The sequence below is a fragment of the Carassius auratus genome, unplaced genomic scaffold, assembly GCF_003368295.1.
Source record: "Carassius auratus strain Wakin unplaced genomic scaffold, ASM336829v1 scaf_tig00030031, whole genome shotgun sequence".
In the NCBI taxonomy this organism is placed as follows: domain Eukaryota; kingdom Metazoa; phylum Chordata; class Actinopteri; order Cypriniformes; family Cyprinidae; genus Carassius; species Carassius auratus.
This window is the reverse complement of record NW_020525818.1, coordinates 21,480-37,647: the sequence shown is the minus strand read 5'-3', so window position 1 is coordinate 37,647 and position 16,168 is coordinate 21,480. Positions and strand designations below refer to the sequence as shown.

Below are 16,168 nucleotides of genomic sequence, written 5' to 3'. Positions count from 1 at the left end.
TGTTATGGCTCTATTACAGTGGTTCCCAAACCTGTCCTGGCGTACCCCCAACACTGCACGTTTTCTTTGTCTCCCTAATTAAACACATCTGATTCAACTCATCAGCTCATTATCACATTGGTTAATGAGCTGATGAGTTGAATCAGATGTGTTTAATTAGGGAGACAAAGAAAACGTGCAGTGTTGGGGGTACGCCAGGACAGGTTTGGGAACCACTGCTCTATTGAATTAAAATAATAATAATAATAATAATAATGATGTCAAAACAACTAAAGAGAGCATTTAGCAAGTCAAGCAGCTACAATCCTCAATCGTTCTTTTGTGTGATTGATTTTCAAAGTACTCTATATGATATCCATATTAAAACAAGAGGCAAATAACTTGCCCTATTACTTTAAATCATTAAAATATTTGAAATGGACCCTTTTTACATTTACGGTTACAGTTTCTCAGCAGTGAAAGTCATCATAGTTGGGTTAACTTGAAGAGCAGTGAATGGGAGAATACCAAAAAAAAAGAAAAAAAAAGTGCATTCCCATTTGCTCTAATAGCAAAAGAAAAACTCCTCAATAGTGTTTTTGTGACTTTCAATAATAGGTAAATATTTAAAGAGACTGATAAAGGCAGACAGAAGAGAGAAATTAGTCAAATTTGCCATCCCTGCCATAGATGCTGCATTAGAAACACCCTCCCATTAGCCTTTTTAGTTTTTTTTTTTTTTTTTTTTTGATGCAAAGGTGATATAATACAAAAAGATAATGTTATACATGTACATACATTAAAATAAAATAATAAAAATACAAATATGAAAAACTTCAGAGGATTTACGATGCTGGTGACCATTAAACGTCATCACAGGTTCAATAACATGTGATAAGGTCTGATAGTTTAAATGGTTTATTACATTTTTAACTGTAAAAAAAATTTGCAATGATGCACAAGAAAAAAAAAAAAAGTGAAAGTCATGACATTTGCCAAGTGTGGTATCCCATACTCGGAATTCATGCTCTGCATTTAACCCATCCAAGTACACACACACAGCAGTGAACATACACACACACACACACACTGTGAACACATAGCAGTGGGCATCATTTAAGCTGCGGTGCCGGGGAGCAGTTGGTGTTTCAGAGCCTTGCTCAAGGGCACCTCAGTCAGGAAGAGAGCGCTATTCATGTGTAATAAAGTTCTGTCACCATTACATCACTACTTGTTTCTACTCTGCTAATTCAACATACCAAATGTTTTGCAAATCAATTAAGACTGAAAAGATAATACAGTTTTATCGTCTTCTCAAGTGATATGCTGATTTTTATAAAAAAAAAAAAAAAATGCTTCAGATTAATGCATTTATTTACATCTGGCTCTTGGTGAGTGAAAACTTTGGACCCTTTATGAAAATGACCAGATTCAAAGATGTGTAAACATCACAATGAAATGCACACAGGAATTTGCTTCAACTGAAGGAAACCAGAAAAGAGAGGACTTTCCATCCTTGTTTCATCAGCAATATAATGTAAATATCCATGATCTGCTTTGTATACACATGAGAGTGGTCTGAAACTCAATTTGATGAATTACAAACATCATTATTTACTTGGAAGACAAGACTTCGGGAAACGTGACGTAGAGATTGTGCGCTATTTTGTGTGTGTGTGTGTGTGTGTGTGTGTGTGTGTTTAAGTGAAAGTAACATGACATTCAGCCAAGTATGGTGACCCATACTCAGAATTTGTGCTCTGCATTTAACCCATCCGAAGTGCACACACACACACTGTGAACACACACCCGGAGCAGTGGGCATCATTTATGCTGCGGCGCCCGGGGAGCAGTTGGGGGGTCGATGCCTTGCTCAAGGACACCTAAGTCATGTACAGATGTGTGTGTGTTTGTGTGTGTGTGTGTGTGTGTGAGAGAGAGATAGAGTGTTTGAGTGTGTGTGTGTGTGTGTGTGTGTTCACTTCTCCCTGCAGTCAGGGGCGTACATTTCATCTAACAGTTAGCGGGGACAATACACATAACATTTCTCAAGAGCAATTTTTGAAGAGGACACAAATAATCCAGCTAAAATTGTACTTGTAAGGATATGTATACACAGAGGAAAGCCATACTACTGTTAGTGCAGCAGGAAGACCGTGCCAAATTAGACAAAGTCAAGCTGTTGTGGTTGCGCCATGACATTGCTTGAGACCGTTGTAGACATAACTCACAGTGTTGACAAGTCAGTGGTTTTCCTGTGCAATCGGGAAGCTTTATCACTGTTGCTGCAAGCTGTTTTTCATGTCCATGCCTCGAGTTGAAGTGACTCCAATAATGTGTATTTAAGCTTTTTAGTGTATTTAGTTTTGTTGTGAACACCTGACAATCCTTTCCGTGAAGCAGGTAATGTTATTATTACTAACAGCGGACTCATTGAAAAACTGTAGGAGAAGTCGTGGCCTAATGGTTAGAGAGTTTGACTCTTTACCCCAAGGTTGTGGGTTCAAGTCTCGTGCTGGCAATACCATGACTTGCCCTTGAGCAAGGCACTGAACCCCCATCTGCTCCCTGGGCGCCGCAGCTTAAATGATGCCCACTGCTCCGAGTGTGTGCTCACAGTGTGTGTGTTTGTGTTCACTGCTCTGTGTGTGTGCATTTCGGATGGGTTAAATGCAGAGCACAAATTCTAAGTATGGGTCACCATACTTGGCTGAATGTCACGTCACTTTCACTTATACCGTATATTTCGGACTATAAGTCACACCTGAGTATAAGTCGCATCAGTCCAAAAACATATATAAGTCGCATTTATTTAGAACCAAGAACCAAGAGAAAACATTACCGTCTCCAGCCGGTGTGTGTGTGTGCACTTTGGATGGGTTAAATGCAGAGCATGAATTCTGAGTTTGGGTCTCCATACTTGGCTGAATTTCCTTTCACTTTCAAAAACATTGGAATGATGTATTAAAGAGAAAATAATCACTTCATTCAACGTTTAAGTGAATGTGAATAAAATAGCAGACATCCTTACTTACTGGAGTTCCACAACTATCGACGTCTTTCGCTGTCACAGAACTTGTGCATGTGTAGCCTTAAAGTATAAAACATTTTTATTTACAATACACAGCATGGTTTTTTATCATAATTTTAGGGTGGACGAAAATGTCCAGCTTCGTGTGGACATAGCCACTGACATGAATATCATTGTTGTGGAAAATAAAATAAAGAACAGACAACCAGAGTCGTGTGTGTGTCGGAACCAAAACTCCATCATTGACAGAAATAGAGAAAAACCCTGAGAGAAACCAAGCTGGGTCAGGGGGCGATGACACCATGATGGCATGGTTAAATTCCAGGCTGCAACACAGGTCAGATTGTGCAGAGGACTGGTCTGGTTCCCATGGTCTTGTGTTCTAACAATGTAGCAAGTATATTGGTTGTTAGGTAGTATTCATTTAATAATTAAAAAAATATATAATTTACACTCAATGTTATTACTGCACACAGTTTCATAATGCACTACAATATTAAGGTGCAATTCACAAGTTAACACTTCCATATAATTAAATACATGTTATGCGTGTTTGGCGTACTGTACAGGGAGAGAGTTCAGTGTCCAACCCGGCCCTAAAGCTGTTAGAACAGGACAGCAGCGATATGAGTACATTCCAACCTCCCAAAAAGCTTAAAAGGCTTAATGTTAGAGGGGTGCTGGACATCCTGCTGCTGTAGCTGTAGGCTGTGGGAAAGCGGAAGACTTGGTGAAGTTTAAGGGGACAAGCTAAAATCTCTGGGTAGCCAACTTGGCAATTTGTTGCTAGATTTGGCAATTACTCAAGCATTGTCCAAGTTAATTTCTCTTGAAAGTGCATCTTTTCATCTCATTGTGGCCTTTAAGCCTTATTAAATGCTTAAAGATACATCTGAAAATCCAGTTTTCACTTTGTAGTGTGGACTGTTGAAATGGAGGCTTTTGAAAACGATGAAGCATGTTTAGTCATGTAACGCATTACACCAATAGACTTGTTTATACCAGTAACTTTAATTTGTACTATTCACTTTCACACTGTTGCTAAAAATGTTTACTTGGCACGGTCTTCATGTTACAGTCCTAAAAATATGAGAGAAAATTTACTCCGGATTGCTGTCCTGTGGCAAAACACGAGGGCAGATGCATTTTCAGTGACGGGAGCTTCACAGGCATGTTGCCCCAAACAAAACCCCCAAGATCTGATTCCTTCAAAACACGTGATATAAAAGAAGAAACACTAAACAGCTGCCACGTATTGTGATTGCCTAACCTCCAAAGACTATTTTGTAGCAGTACAGTATCTCTGCCCTAGAAAAGGAAAATGCAGCAAGTACACCTTTTGGCAAAACTGAGTTTTAAATGGAACATTCCTGTAAAAGACAGATTGGGCACCACTAAATGTGTGATATTACAAAATGGCTGATGAGAACTGAATCCTGATCCTGAAACCGGATGATAGTTTGGGATTATTCAATGTGTATGTTTCAGGATGGGGGATAATTTTTCATTTTCATGTAACATTATTATTTTTTTTTATTTTTTATTTTTTAAATATTGTTTAAAATGGAAAGTTAGTGTGTATTGCACATTTCTGAAAGCATGCACATTTAGATGTGTTGCCCCTATATTCACATATTTGATAACAGACATTTGTTTGGGAGGGACTTAATTTAACAATAAATAGCAGTGTTTCAGTCAGAGCTTACTGTTATACTGCCAGACACACTTCACTGACTCCAGGTGTGTAGGAATATTCATATTTGTGATAAATTGTTCTTGAAAAGTTTTTACGTCTAGGAAATTAAATATTTTAGTTGTTTTATATATATATATATATATATATATATATATATATATATATATATATATATATATATATATATATATATACAATTTGTTATATATATATATATATATATATATATATATATATATATATATATATATATATATATATATATATATATATATATATCTGTGTGTGTGTGTGTGATTTCTTGTTTTTTTTTTTTTTTTTTTTTTTTTTTTTTTTCAGGCAAATAACAGCTGACGTCTTCAGTGAGTTTCAGTCCAGCAGGTGAGTTAAGTTTACATTAATACTTTCTATAGCAGAGATATACATATTTCCTTTCAGGGAATGTAAGTAGCCATAGCAAAATACTATCTCAACATAAGCGGTTTCAAGCCATAATATTTTATTTTATTTTTATTTTATTTTTTGACTCGACTCAACAGTTTTAATATGTGAAAATAAAAAATTTAGGCTTCATATAGTGTTGCTGTCATGCGTAAACCTCATTTTTTTTCAATAAATATGTGTTATCAAAATGGGTGTTGTGGCTTTATATATTGTCAGGAACGTGCATATGTCATTGCAATATTAATATTTCATGAAAATGTGATGAACCGCACTATAAACCCCTCTATTGTGAATGAATGGAGCTGTCTGAACTACTGCAAGCTCTGAAGTAAACATGAATGGTTTGTACGAACTCAACACATTTTTGCAAGAGAAAGCAAAAGTTTTGCAAGGGTATACAAAGTTTCTCTGGGGAACACTTAAGCTCTACAAAATATGTTTTCCTCCCATTCACATTATTTTTTTTTTTACCACCATTTCCATTTGGGTCTCTATACAGCCAGATGCACTTCAGCAGATGCTTTATCTACTTTCCTTGACTCTGAATGATCCAAGTGGAATGGATTTGACTGACGGACTCTGAAAAGTGAACATATACCCTGAATTAAAAGTGAGTGGGCCAAAAATAATTGGTCTTAAAAAGTGGGTGGGTCTTGTCCCACACATAATGGTTCAAACACCCATGTGTGATATGACATCTTATATAATTAGCATTAAACAAACAATATACAAACAATGTGTCTGAGGATGTGGAGGGGACATTACGATGCCCCTGGTTGCATTGAAGATTTTTGGTTGGGAAGGACTTCAACCAGCTGTTAAATAAACAAGCATGTCTGTTACAGCTGATTGTTTATCTACATAACCCGACAAGGTGCTGTGTGAAGGATTTTTTTTTTTTTTTATGTATGTTTAATTTATTGTCTTTTTGATAGGGCTTAAGATCTCTCATATAGATCATTTAATGGATTTTTTTAAATGTTTGTTTTATATAATATATGTACAGTTAAAAACCATCATATTCTGAGGAAACTAATTAATTGTTTTCTTCAAATCAGACTGGTCTTCTGTGAAGAGGACATACTTAGTCCAATCACCATGGATTCCAGGTGAGAAAAAATAATATTCTTTCACAGAACTATTTACTTGAAAAATATAAAATGATGATTAATTGTGTAAGGACCATCCATTAGCCCAACAGCATGGGTGAAGGTATAATGCGTGTAGTTTTCTTTTAATTTATTAGGATTTAGTTTTAATTTGATTGTGACTCCGTAAATCTGACTCCAATTTTAAGTGATCATTAAATTTACACCGAATTTCAAATGAAGAATTGATCAAATATATTGGCTATGTATTCATTTAAATATTTGACTATTCTAGACATCCCATACTTTCATTTAATCATTCATCAGGAGGCCAATTTCGCTTTTGAGTCTAACATTGGCTATTATAATATACGTGGACCTCACAATTACAAACTTGCCAGTTACTGTACAACTTACTGTAGTCAGAGGGTGCATGGTTAACCAATACCTCAGCCGCCTACTGCTTGCTCAAAACAAAAAGTGTAGTTTGTTAGATCACTCCAATACAACTTGCTTAGTCGCTGATAGACAGAAATCAAAAGGCTCCAATGATGTGCCTACTGCTTTATTCATCCGGAAGCCTTCAGTTTGCTCTATCCTAGCCATAGATTTGAGGTAACATCAGACTCCACATGATCTACTGGTCATAATGATCTCAGGAGAGTACAGAATAAATCAAATATCATAAAATTAGGGGTGTAACGGTACGTGTACCGTACGGTTCACAGGGAAATTCCAAATGGAAGTGATCCTCCCTATCACCTTGGAGTGGACACTAGTTTGGAGTGAGCAGGGCAACTGTGTGCCATTATGTAATCATTTGGAATTCACTTGGCCGAGGGAGCCACAATTTCCTTATTATCTTCAGCTGGCATGTTCTGTGACAAAGTAGCAGGGTTGCCAGGTTTTCTCAACAAAACGTACCCAATTGCTACTCCAAACTAGCCCAATTGCATTTTGTGGGGGTCCCCCGATAAAAATTAAATTCAGGGGGATAAAATACATGTTTTTTACAGGGGCTAAATATTGCGTTATTGCGGTTTCAACCTGCAGCAACAGTGTTAAAGTAGCCCAATTCCGCAGGAAAACCACGTTTTATACACATGCTTCAGTTATTCCTGTGCATGACTATTTCAGAAAAGGAAGCTAATGACGTGTCCTTTTATACTCATGGTCGCACCAGTAGCACACCGTATACTGTATGTCAAGTTCATTGTCGTGTTTCCACATGCATTTCAGACACTGGTCATGCTGAGGACATTCCCCAAAGTGTCTTCTAGGGGACACAGTATCTCGTTTCCCTTCTCAGGGAACCATGGTTACATTGGTAACCTGAGATGTTTTCTGGTTACAGAATCTCTAACCAGAATTAGAGAAAGTGATTTGTCAGTGGACACGACAAGAGTGTTTTGCTTAATACATGTTTTCAGTCTCTGTCATTAAGAATAAATATTTTCTGATTTTATGCATGTTGTTTGTGTTACCTTTAATTAGAATATACAACATACTTTTTGCTACTTGTTATTTCGAGCTATAGTGGAGTAGTTTCAATTCAAGTCAAATCTTTTCTACATTCCACTTCCTCTCTTTTTCACTCTTATCCAATTTCAACATCTGTCTTGGTACGTTAAGGGTGCATAGTATAAAAACAGGGTCAGGGTCCAAATTCAGGTGTAACTTCTTATTCATTTAATAAACGTAAAGGCAGACAAAAAGAAAAGAAATACAGTTCTAAACAGAATGACAGGATCGGGATACAAATACGGCACAAGAGCATGCATCCACCAAATAATTGCAATTACAATACAATTAATTCAGCCAGGCAAAGTGGTGGGTGAGAGGAGAATATATAGTCTGTGACAATGGGGAACAGCCGAGGGTGTTAATGAAAGAACAGGTGAGTGAAGTCTGGGGAATGGAGTCCGGGAGAAAGGGAGATAGTGATTTCTGGAGGTAAGAGCTGTATATGTTCCAAACGCCCAACCAGGGGGAAGGCAGAGTAGTGGGATGGGGTAGGCTTCAGATCTGTGTGCTGGAGGGGGACCTGTGGACTTAGGCAGAGCTGGCAAGATGGGGACCCAGGGCAGAACCAGCGGACACCACAGCAGTGTGTGTGGAGCTGCCATATTGGAATGGGCAATGATGGGCTCCGCTGCTTCTGGACCCCCAGAGGAGTTTTGGCACTTTACTGGTTTGACTCTTACATCAATGATTGGTCATTTACAGTTGATTGGGGAGGAGGGGTTTACAAATCACATTAACTGGTCACTAAGGTTCCTCAGGGATCAGTTTTTAGACCCCTCTTTTTCTCTATATAAAACATATCACTGGAACCCATCATACAAGCACATGGTTTTTCCTACCATTGCTATGCTGGTGACATGTACAGTAGATCTACCTCTAATTTAAACCAGATGATCCAACTGTATCTGCACAAATCTACATGGATGAAAGAACACCAACTGCAGCTTAACCTGGCAAAGATTGAGCTTCTCAACTTCCCAGCCTCCCCATCAGTACAGCACCAGTTTACTATCCAGCTAGATTCATCAACAAAAATCTCATAATGTTCGGCCAGGAATCTTGAAGTGATCCTTGATGATCAGCTGACCTTTAAAAATCATATTTATAAAACAACAGAAAGATTAGACCCTATCTGAGTATGCAACGCAACTCTTCGTCCACTAGACTATTGCAGTGCTCTTCTAGATTTTTGCAATGCTCACTTCTACTCCCCCTCCAGAAGCCTGCAGTCTGTAAATCATCACAGACTCCCATAGAAGAAATGCACAAAATCACTCTCTAATAAATTTTCCTTCACTGTTCCTAAATGGTGGAACAACTTGCCTAACACCATCCAGACAGCTAAATCCCTCACAAGTTTCAAAAAAGACGTCTCCTTGTGGGTTTTCAAACCACTGATCAGCATCTTGTGGTTTTAACTGCAAAAAATAGTGAATAGCAAGTTCAAACAGAATGCATTTTTGCATTACATTGAACTGCTTTTGAATTATTTTTCTATCTAGACATGGGATAGAAAAACTTCTTGGCCGGTTGCATTATGTCTCATTTATTTTTCAGCAGCTCACATGTGTGCACCACGTTATTAAATCAACATGTCATTTTTGACAAGTTTCAGAGTTCAATCTTTTTTTTTACGTTTTTTTTTTCTTCTTTTTTTTTATGAATAGAACACAAAATGTCTGCATTTTAATGGGTGTTTGAATTCATTCTACAAAAATGTCTGACACTTGCTCCCGTCATCATTTTACAGAAAGCCGATTCTTCCACCAAACAAACCAACTCTGATTCATGAAGGTTCTCCAAAACGATACCGTCTGTTTACAGTGAAAAAATTGCTTGATGACAGTGGAAAAATCAGAAAATGGACTTATGGGATGAAAGACAGCAGTAAACCAAACAAAATTGTTCTGCTGGTGGGAGAAACAGGCGCTGGTAAGACAAGCCTCATCAACAGCATGGTCAACTACTTACTCAAAGTGAAGTTTGAGCATGAAATATGGTATGAAATAACTGAAGAAGAAGCCAGAGATCAATCAGAATCACAAACCTCTGAAATCACCATGTATGAGGTCTTTCATGTAAAAAGTCCCATATCTCTCACCATCATTGATACTCCAGGCTACGGAGACACTAGAGGACTGGACAAAGATCTGGAAGTTGCTGAGAATTTAGCCACTCTGTTTCAAAGCAATGATGGAGTTCGTGAAGTCGATGCTGTGTGTTTTGTGATTCAAGCATCTAAGAATCGTCTCTCAGACAGACAGCATTACATTTTCAGTTCAGTTCTATCTTTGTTTGGTAAAGACATTGTGAACAACATTGTGTTCCTAATCACACACTCTGATGGTCTACCACCCAAAAACGTCATTGGTGCCATTAATAAAGCTAAGATCCCCTGCAGACGAGACAAAAGCGGCCAACCTGTTTATTTCTTATTTAACAACCGGCAGGCTGATGCACGTCAAAATGAGAGACGTTACGTTCGCGCTCAAAGAGATGCCTGGGAAGACAGTGTGGAAGACCTGAAGAATTTTTTTCAGTCTCTGCATGAAAAGAACAGAAGAAGTTTAGCGTTAACTTCAGATGTACTGACGCAGCGAATTCAGTTTGAAGCATCCATCTGCAACTTACAGCAGCGAATTCAAGAGATGGAGCTGAAAATGGCTGAAAAACTTCAGATTCAGGAGGCAATGGTGCAAAACAAGGAAAAGATTGATGAGTGTACAAACTTTACAATTAACTTCAAAAAGACTGTGAAACTTAAGGTGCCCATCGAGAGCGCATCATGGAAAAACAGAAAGGCGACAACCTGCACCGTCTGTGAAGAAAACTGCCATGAGTTTGGCTGCTGGTGGGCTTCTGATCCCAGCAAATGTGAAGTCATGAAAAAAAGCTACTGCACCGTGTGCACAGGGAAGTGTCATCACAGCAAACATGTCAAAGAAAACAAGAAATACATCATCAAAAACTCCACCATAAAGATAGAATTTGACAGATGGATAAAAGATTATGAAAAAGCTGAAGAAGAGTCCAGAAAGTTTTCAGTTATAATGGATAGACTTGACCGAGATCTGCAGGATATTGAGGACCAAAAGTCAATTCTTCTGTTCAATGCTTACAGGACCATCAAGAATCTGTCTCAGATCGCATTAAAACCAGACTCTGCCTTCACTCTTCAGCATCTGGACTTCTTCATCCCCAGAGTGAGGGAGGCTGGGAAAGAAGACTGGGTGAGAGAGTTGGAGGAAATGAGGAGAAAAGCTGTAGAAGAGGAAGCAAATAAAGACACTTTGAGTTATCTTCAGGCAGGTCTGGCAAAACTAGATATTTTTTTTAGTGAGAAATGAAAAAAGTCATAGAGGACCACTGAATAATCAATGACAATGAAGAAAACTTTCCATGAAAAAATAAATGCAGGAGACTCTGTTGATCTGAAGATAATAATGTTCATTTGACCATACTATCAAGTTCATTTTTAGTGTTTATAACTAGGCAAGCTTTATAAAATTAGGCTCCTGTTAGCTCATGTACTTTACTTATAAAATTACAATTATTATCATGGAAAATGACTCAACCAGAAACAGAGATTTATTTACTCATTTACTCATATCCCCCCCCCCCAGATTGTATGTCTGCTTGTCTATATGTCTCTATGCTGCTTATCTTAAACTCTTGATAAATACAGTTTAAAATATCGATTGTATTTTCTTCATTGGGTTTGTGTTTAAGCCATGATCCATCACCAAGTTAATAAAAAAGTATTGCATTCCCCTGACAAATTTTGCATTTGATAATGAAAGTTTTACTTTCCTAAGAAACTTTGTATTCAGTTACAAAAATGTTGCTTAAATTGGAACCCCGCACTATTTTCGGCCTAAATGTGATAATCTAAAGGCTGCAGTTCCAACCAGGCTCAGGTGCCAGTATGAATAAATATAGGGGCCTCATTTTTAAAAACTGCGTACATACAGATTTGATCTTAGAGTGTGCATATGCCAAAATCCACGGCAACATTCATATTTATAAAAACTCTCTTTGACGTGGAAAAGTACTTATCTCAACATCAGGGTCTAAGCAGGCATACACACTTTTTCTTGCACAAGACTGTCTATGCATGACCTGGCATTTTACTTGTTTCCAAAATGAGGCAATGTGAAATACGGAGCACTCGTGGCTGATTCATTCATACCTAATGCCAGAGGGTGCTCTCAGGCATGAACTTAAAATATTGATGTAATAAATTATGACCTGCCAGGAACAAAGGCCATCTTCATCTCTTGCTTCAGTAATCTCCAAAACTGATTCCTAAAGCATTTAGTCTTCCTCCAAGTACGAGAGTGCAACTTCAATAAAAAAATGCAAAGTGTCTTTTACTCCTATAATTTAACATTATTGGGGGAAATTTAGCAAAGAGTTAAAATTACAGTTAAAGTCATGCCATGTTGTGTAAAACAACACATGCACAGATTATATTGCAAACCCTCTCTGGTTTCATTTTGAGCTCTCCATGCAGAAAAAAAATTAAATGCTTGTTTCAGAACTCCAAAACACCTTTCATTGGCATTCCTTGTTTTGGTTTTATACAGTTTTGGTTTTGTACTGAGTTTGAAGTACACTCAGTGACTGGATTCAACAAGTGCGTTAGAAGTCAGGGTTTTAGTGGATAACCAGACTCACTGAAGAGCCTACCTTGCGATTCTCTTTTCTCAAATGCATTATGAATTTGGGAACTTACCAAAATTATTAGTCATGGGTTAATCCTGGCCAGTGAGTAAAACAGTTGAGCAGTCTGATTTTGGCATCACATATTGCTTGTGCACATTAATATTGTAGTAACCTTTCCTATTGACAAACAACGGCTAATGGGTTGAAGGTGCTTGAATTTAAAAAAAAAAAAAAAAAATTATCAATGGCTCAAGATCATTCGAGATTCAAGATTTTTTTTTTTTTGTTACAGTTATACAGTTATATAGAGCATATGTAACCTGCAGTGAAATGTGAGTCAGGTCCGCTCCATGGACAGTGCAATTATTAAAGAATACAAAATAGATCAAAATATACATAAATATACAGCAGCTATGAAAGAACAGATGAAAATATAAGAATAAATTATAAAAAAGATTTATACTGTAGAATTAAATATAAAACAGAAAATAATGTGCATAAAAGTATATTGTAGTCTTAAATATTAAGAGGAAAATGTACAAACCGGTTCACACTTTCAGTATGTCAATGTGAGGTAGTGAATGATGAATATCTTACTGATATAGTGAATATTAAATGGAGACATGAAGATGATAAGAGGCTGGTTTTGAGTTTAGGAGCCTGATGGCCTGGGGGAAGAAACTCCTCCTGAGTCTCTCGGTTTTTGCCATCAGGCTACGGAAGCGCTTACCAGATGGCAGCAAAGTGAAAAGATGGTTACTGGGGTGGGTGGAGTCCTTGATGATTTTAACAGCTCTGCTTTTGCAGCGTTTGAGGTAAGACGTCCTGTAGAGAGGGGATATCAGACCCGGAGATGTGCTCAGCTAAGCGCACAACTCTCTGCAGGGCTTTGCAGTCTTGGAGCTGTTCCCATACCACATTGAGATACACAGTCAATACACTTTCTATGGCCCTGAATAGAAAGGATTGCTGGTGAGACCCTGAATTTCCTCAGCTGTCGCAGATGGTACAGTCTTTGCCTGGCTTTATTAACCTGTTTTTGAATGTTTGAAGTCCAAGTCAGGTCCTCGGAGATGTTTACACCAAGGTACTTGAAGCTGCTCACCCTGTCCACATGGGTCCTGCTGATCATAAGAGGAGTATAGGGCTGCTGCTGTCTCTTCCTGAAGTCCACAATCAGCTCTTTAGTTTTGCTCACATTCAGAGAGAGACAGTTGTCCTGGCAGCATGATGTTAGTTTCTCTCCCTCTTTCAAGTATGCAGTCTCATTATTGTTGTGAATAAGGCCCAGAACCACAGTATCATCAGCAAATTTGATAATAGATGTTTAGATGTGGGAAGACACACAGTCATGTGTGTAGAAAAAGTAGACCGGGGGACTCAGGACACAGCCCTGTGGGGCTCCTATGTTCAGGGTGATGGAGTTGGAGGTGTACTGGCCTACTTTCACCACTTGAGATCTGCTGGTGAGGAAATCAAGAATCCATTTGCAGAGCATAAAATTCAGGCCAAGGTCCAAGAGTTTGGAAGCTAGCTTTATGGGGACTATAGTATTGAAAGCTAAGCTATAGTCGATAAATAGCACCCTTACATAGTTCCTGTTATTGCTGTCAATGTGTGTGAGAGAAGAGTGCAGGATGTGAGAGATGGCACCATTAGTGGATCTGTTGGGGAATCCAGCAATGTTGAAAACAATCCATCTTTAGGCCTTATTCGAGACTTGATTCGGATACTTTGGAAGTCTGCCTTACAGCACACATAAAATTATTTGAATGATTTTTGATGCTATAGACTTGTGTACTTGGAGGGATTCTTCTCCAAATAAAATGTTGAATAATATATCTCAGAAATCTTATGATGAGGGGAGGTTTATACTAAGAGCTATCTACAACAATACAAGAACCGAAACCTCAGAAGACATTAAGCAAATAAATATAAAAAACATTAGGGTAAAAAAAATCTCTTTAACCTAAGGTTTACACATAACATACTAATATGCTTTTAATATTAGGCATTTAACATTAATATGCTTTTTAATATCAGGCACGTATAACTCCACTACTTAAGAAACCCAACCTCAACCCATCTCTTTTAGAGAACTACAGACCAGTTCCCTTCTTCCTTTCATTGCAGTAACACTTCAACGAGCTGTGTTCAACCAAGTCTCTACATTTCTCACACACAACAACCTCCTTGCCAGCAACCAATCTGGCTTCAGAAGTGGACATTCAACTGAGACTGCCTTGCTCTCAGTTTTTGAAGCTCTAAGCCTGGCAAGAGCAGAATCCAAATCTTCAGTACTTATCCTGCTTGATCTGTCCGCTGCTTTTGAAACGGTTAACCACCAGATCCTCCTATCAACCCTATTGGCAAAAGGCATATCAGGAACCACACTTAAATGGTTTGAGTCTTAGCTTTCAGACAGGTCCTTCAAAGTATCTTGGAGAGGTGAGGTGTCCAAGTCACAACATGTAACTACTGGGGTGCCTCAGGGCTCAGTTCTTGGACCACTTCTCTTCTCTGTCTACATGTCATCATTAGGTTCTGTCATTCAGAAACATGGCTTTTCATACCACTGCTATACTGATGACACTCAACTCTTCCTCTCATTCCATCCTGATGATCCGACGGTAGCTATTCGCATTTCAGCTTGTCTAACAGACATTTCTTCCGGGATTATGGACCATCACCTTCAAATGAACCTTGCCAAGACAGAACTGCTTGTGATTCCAGCAAACCCATCGTTTCATCACAATTTCACCATCAAGTTAGGCACATCAACCATAACTCTTTCAACAGCTAGAAGCCTTGAAGTTATGATTGATGATCAGCTGACTTTCTCAGACCACATTGCTAAAACTGTCTGATCCTGCCGATTTGCTTAATTCAACATCAAGAAGATCAAGCCCTTTCTTTCGGAACATGCTGCACAACTCCTTGTTCAAGCTCTTGTTTTGTCCAGGCTGGACTATTGTAATGCTCTCTTGGCAGGTCTTCCAGCCAATTCTATCAAACCTTTACAATTAATTCAGAACGCGGCCACAATATTAATTTTAATGAGCCAAAAAGAATACATGTCTCACTATTCTAATTCTATTGTTTTAAAAAAAAATCTAACTACCTTTCTAATCTTTTTGTCTAAACTAATCTAAACTCTATTCTTTTTTTCTTATTCTATCTGTTTTCTTTATATTATATTATTTAAAATCCTATGCTATGTGTACTGTGTTAACCTAACTGAGACTTGTAATAGCACTTATATATCATTGCTCTTTTTGTTGTTTTTGATTTGCTTCCACTGTCCTCATCTGTAAGTCGCTTTGGATAAAAGCGTCTGCTAAACGAATAAATGTAAATGTAAATGTAAATGTAATATCCAAATCTGTTAAAGGATTTTTAGGCTGCATTAATTAGATAAACCGGAACCGGGAACACTTCCCATAACACCCGATGTACTTGCTACACCATTAGAAGAATGGCATCTATGCTAATATTTGTCTGTTTCTCTCTTATTCCGAGGTCACCGTAGCCACCAGGTCCAGTCTGTATCCAGACCAGAGGGTCACTGCAGTCACCCGGATCCAGTACGAATCCAGACCAGATAGTGGATCGGCACCTAGAAAGGACCTCTACATCCCTGAAAGACAGTGGAGACCAGGACAACTAGAGCCCCAGATACAGATCCCCTGTAAAGACCTTGTCTCAGAGGACCACCAGGACAAGACCACAGGAAACAGATGA

At 38.2% G+C, this 16,168-nt stretch overlaps 1 protein-coding gene across 1 annotated transcript; it reads left to right on the top strand.

Moving 5' to 3' along the window:
• The first annotated feature begins 4,729 nt into the window (after window positions 1-4,729).
• LOC113079971 (uncharacterized) lies at window positions 4,730-12,643 on the top strand. The gene is made up of 5 exons (XM_026252217.1): window positions 4,730-4,750; window positions 5,046-5,087; window positions 5,650-5,760; window positions 6,209-6,259; window positions 9,513-12,643. The coding sequence occupies exons 4-5, from the start codon at window positions 6,249-6,251 to the stop codon at window positions 11,107-11,109; spliced, it is 1,608 nt and encodes a 535-aa protein (XP_026108002.1). The 5' UTR covers window positions 4,730-4,750; window positions 5,046-5,087; window positions 5,650-5,760; window positions 6,209-6,248; the 3' UTR covers window positions 11,110-12,643.
• The last annotated feature ends 3,525 nt before the right edge of the window (window positions 12,644-16,168 follow it).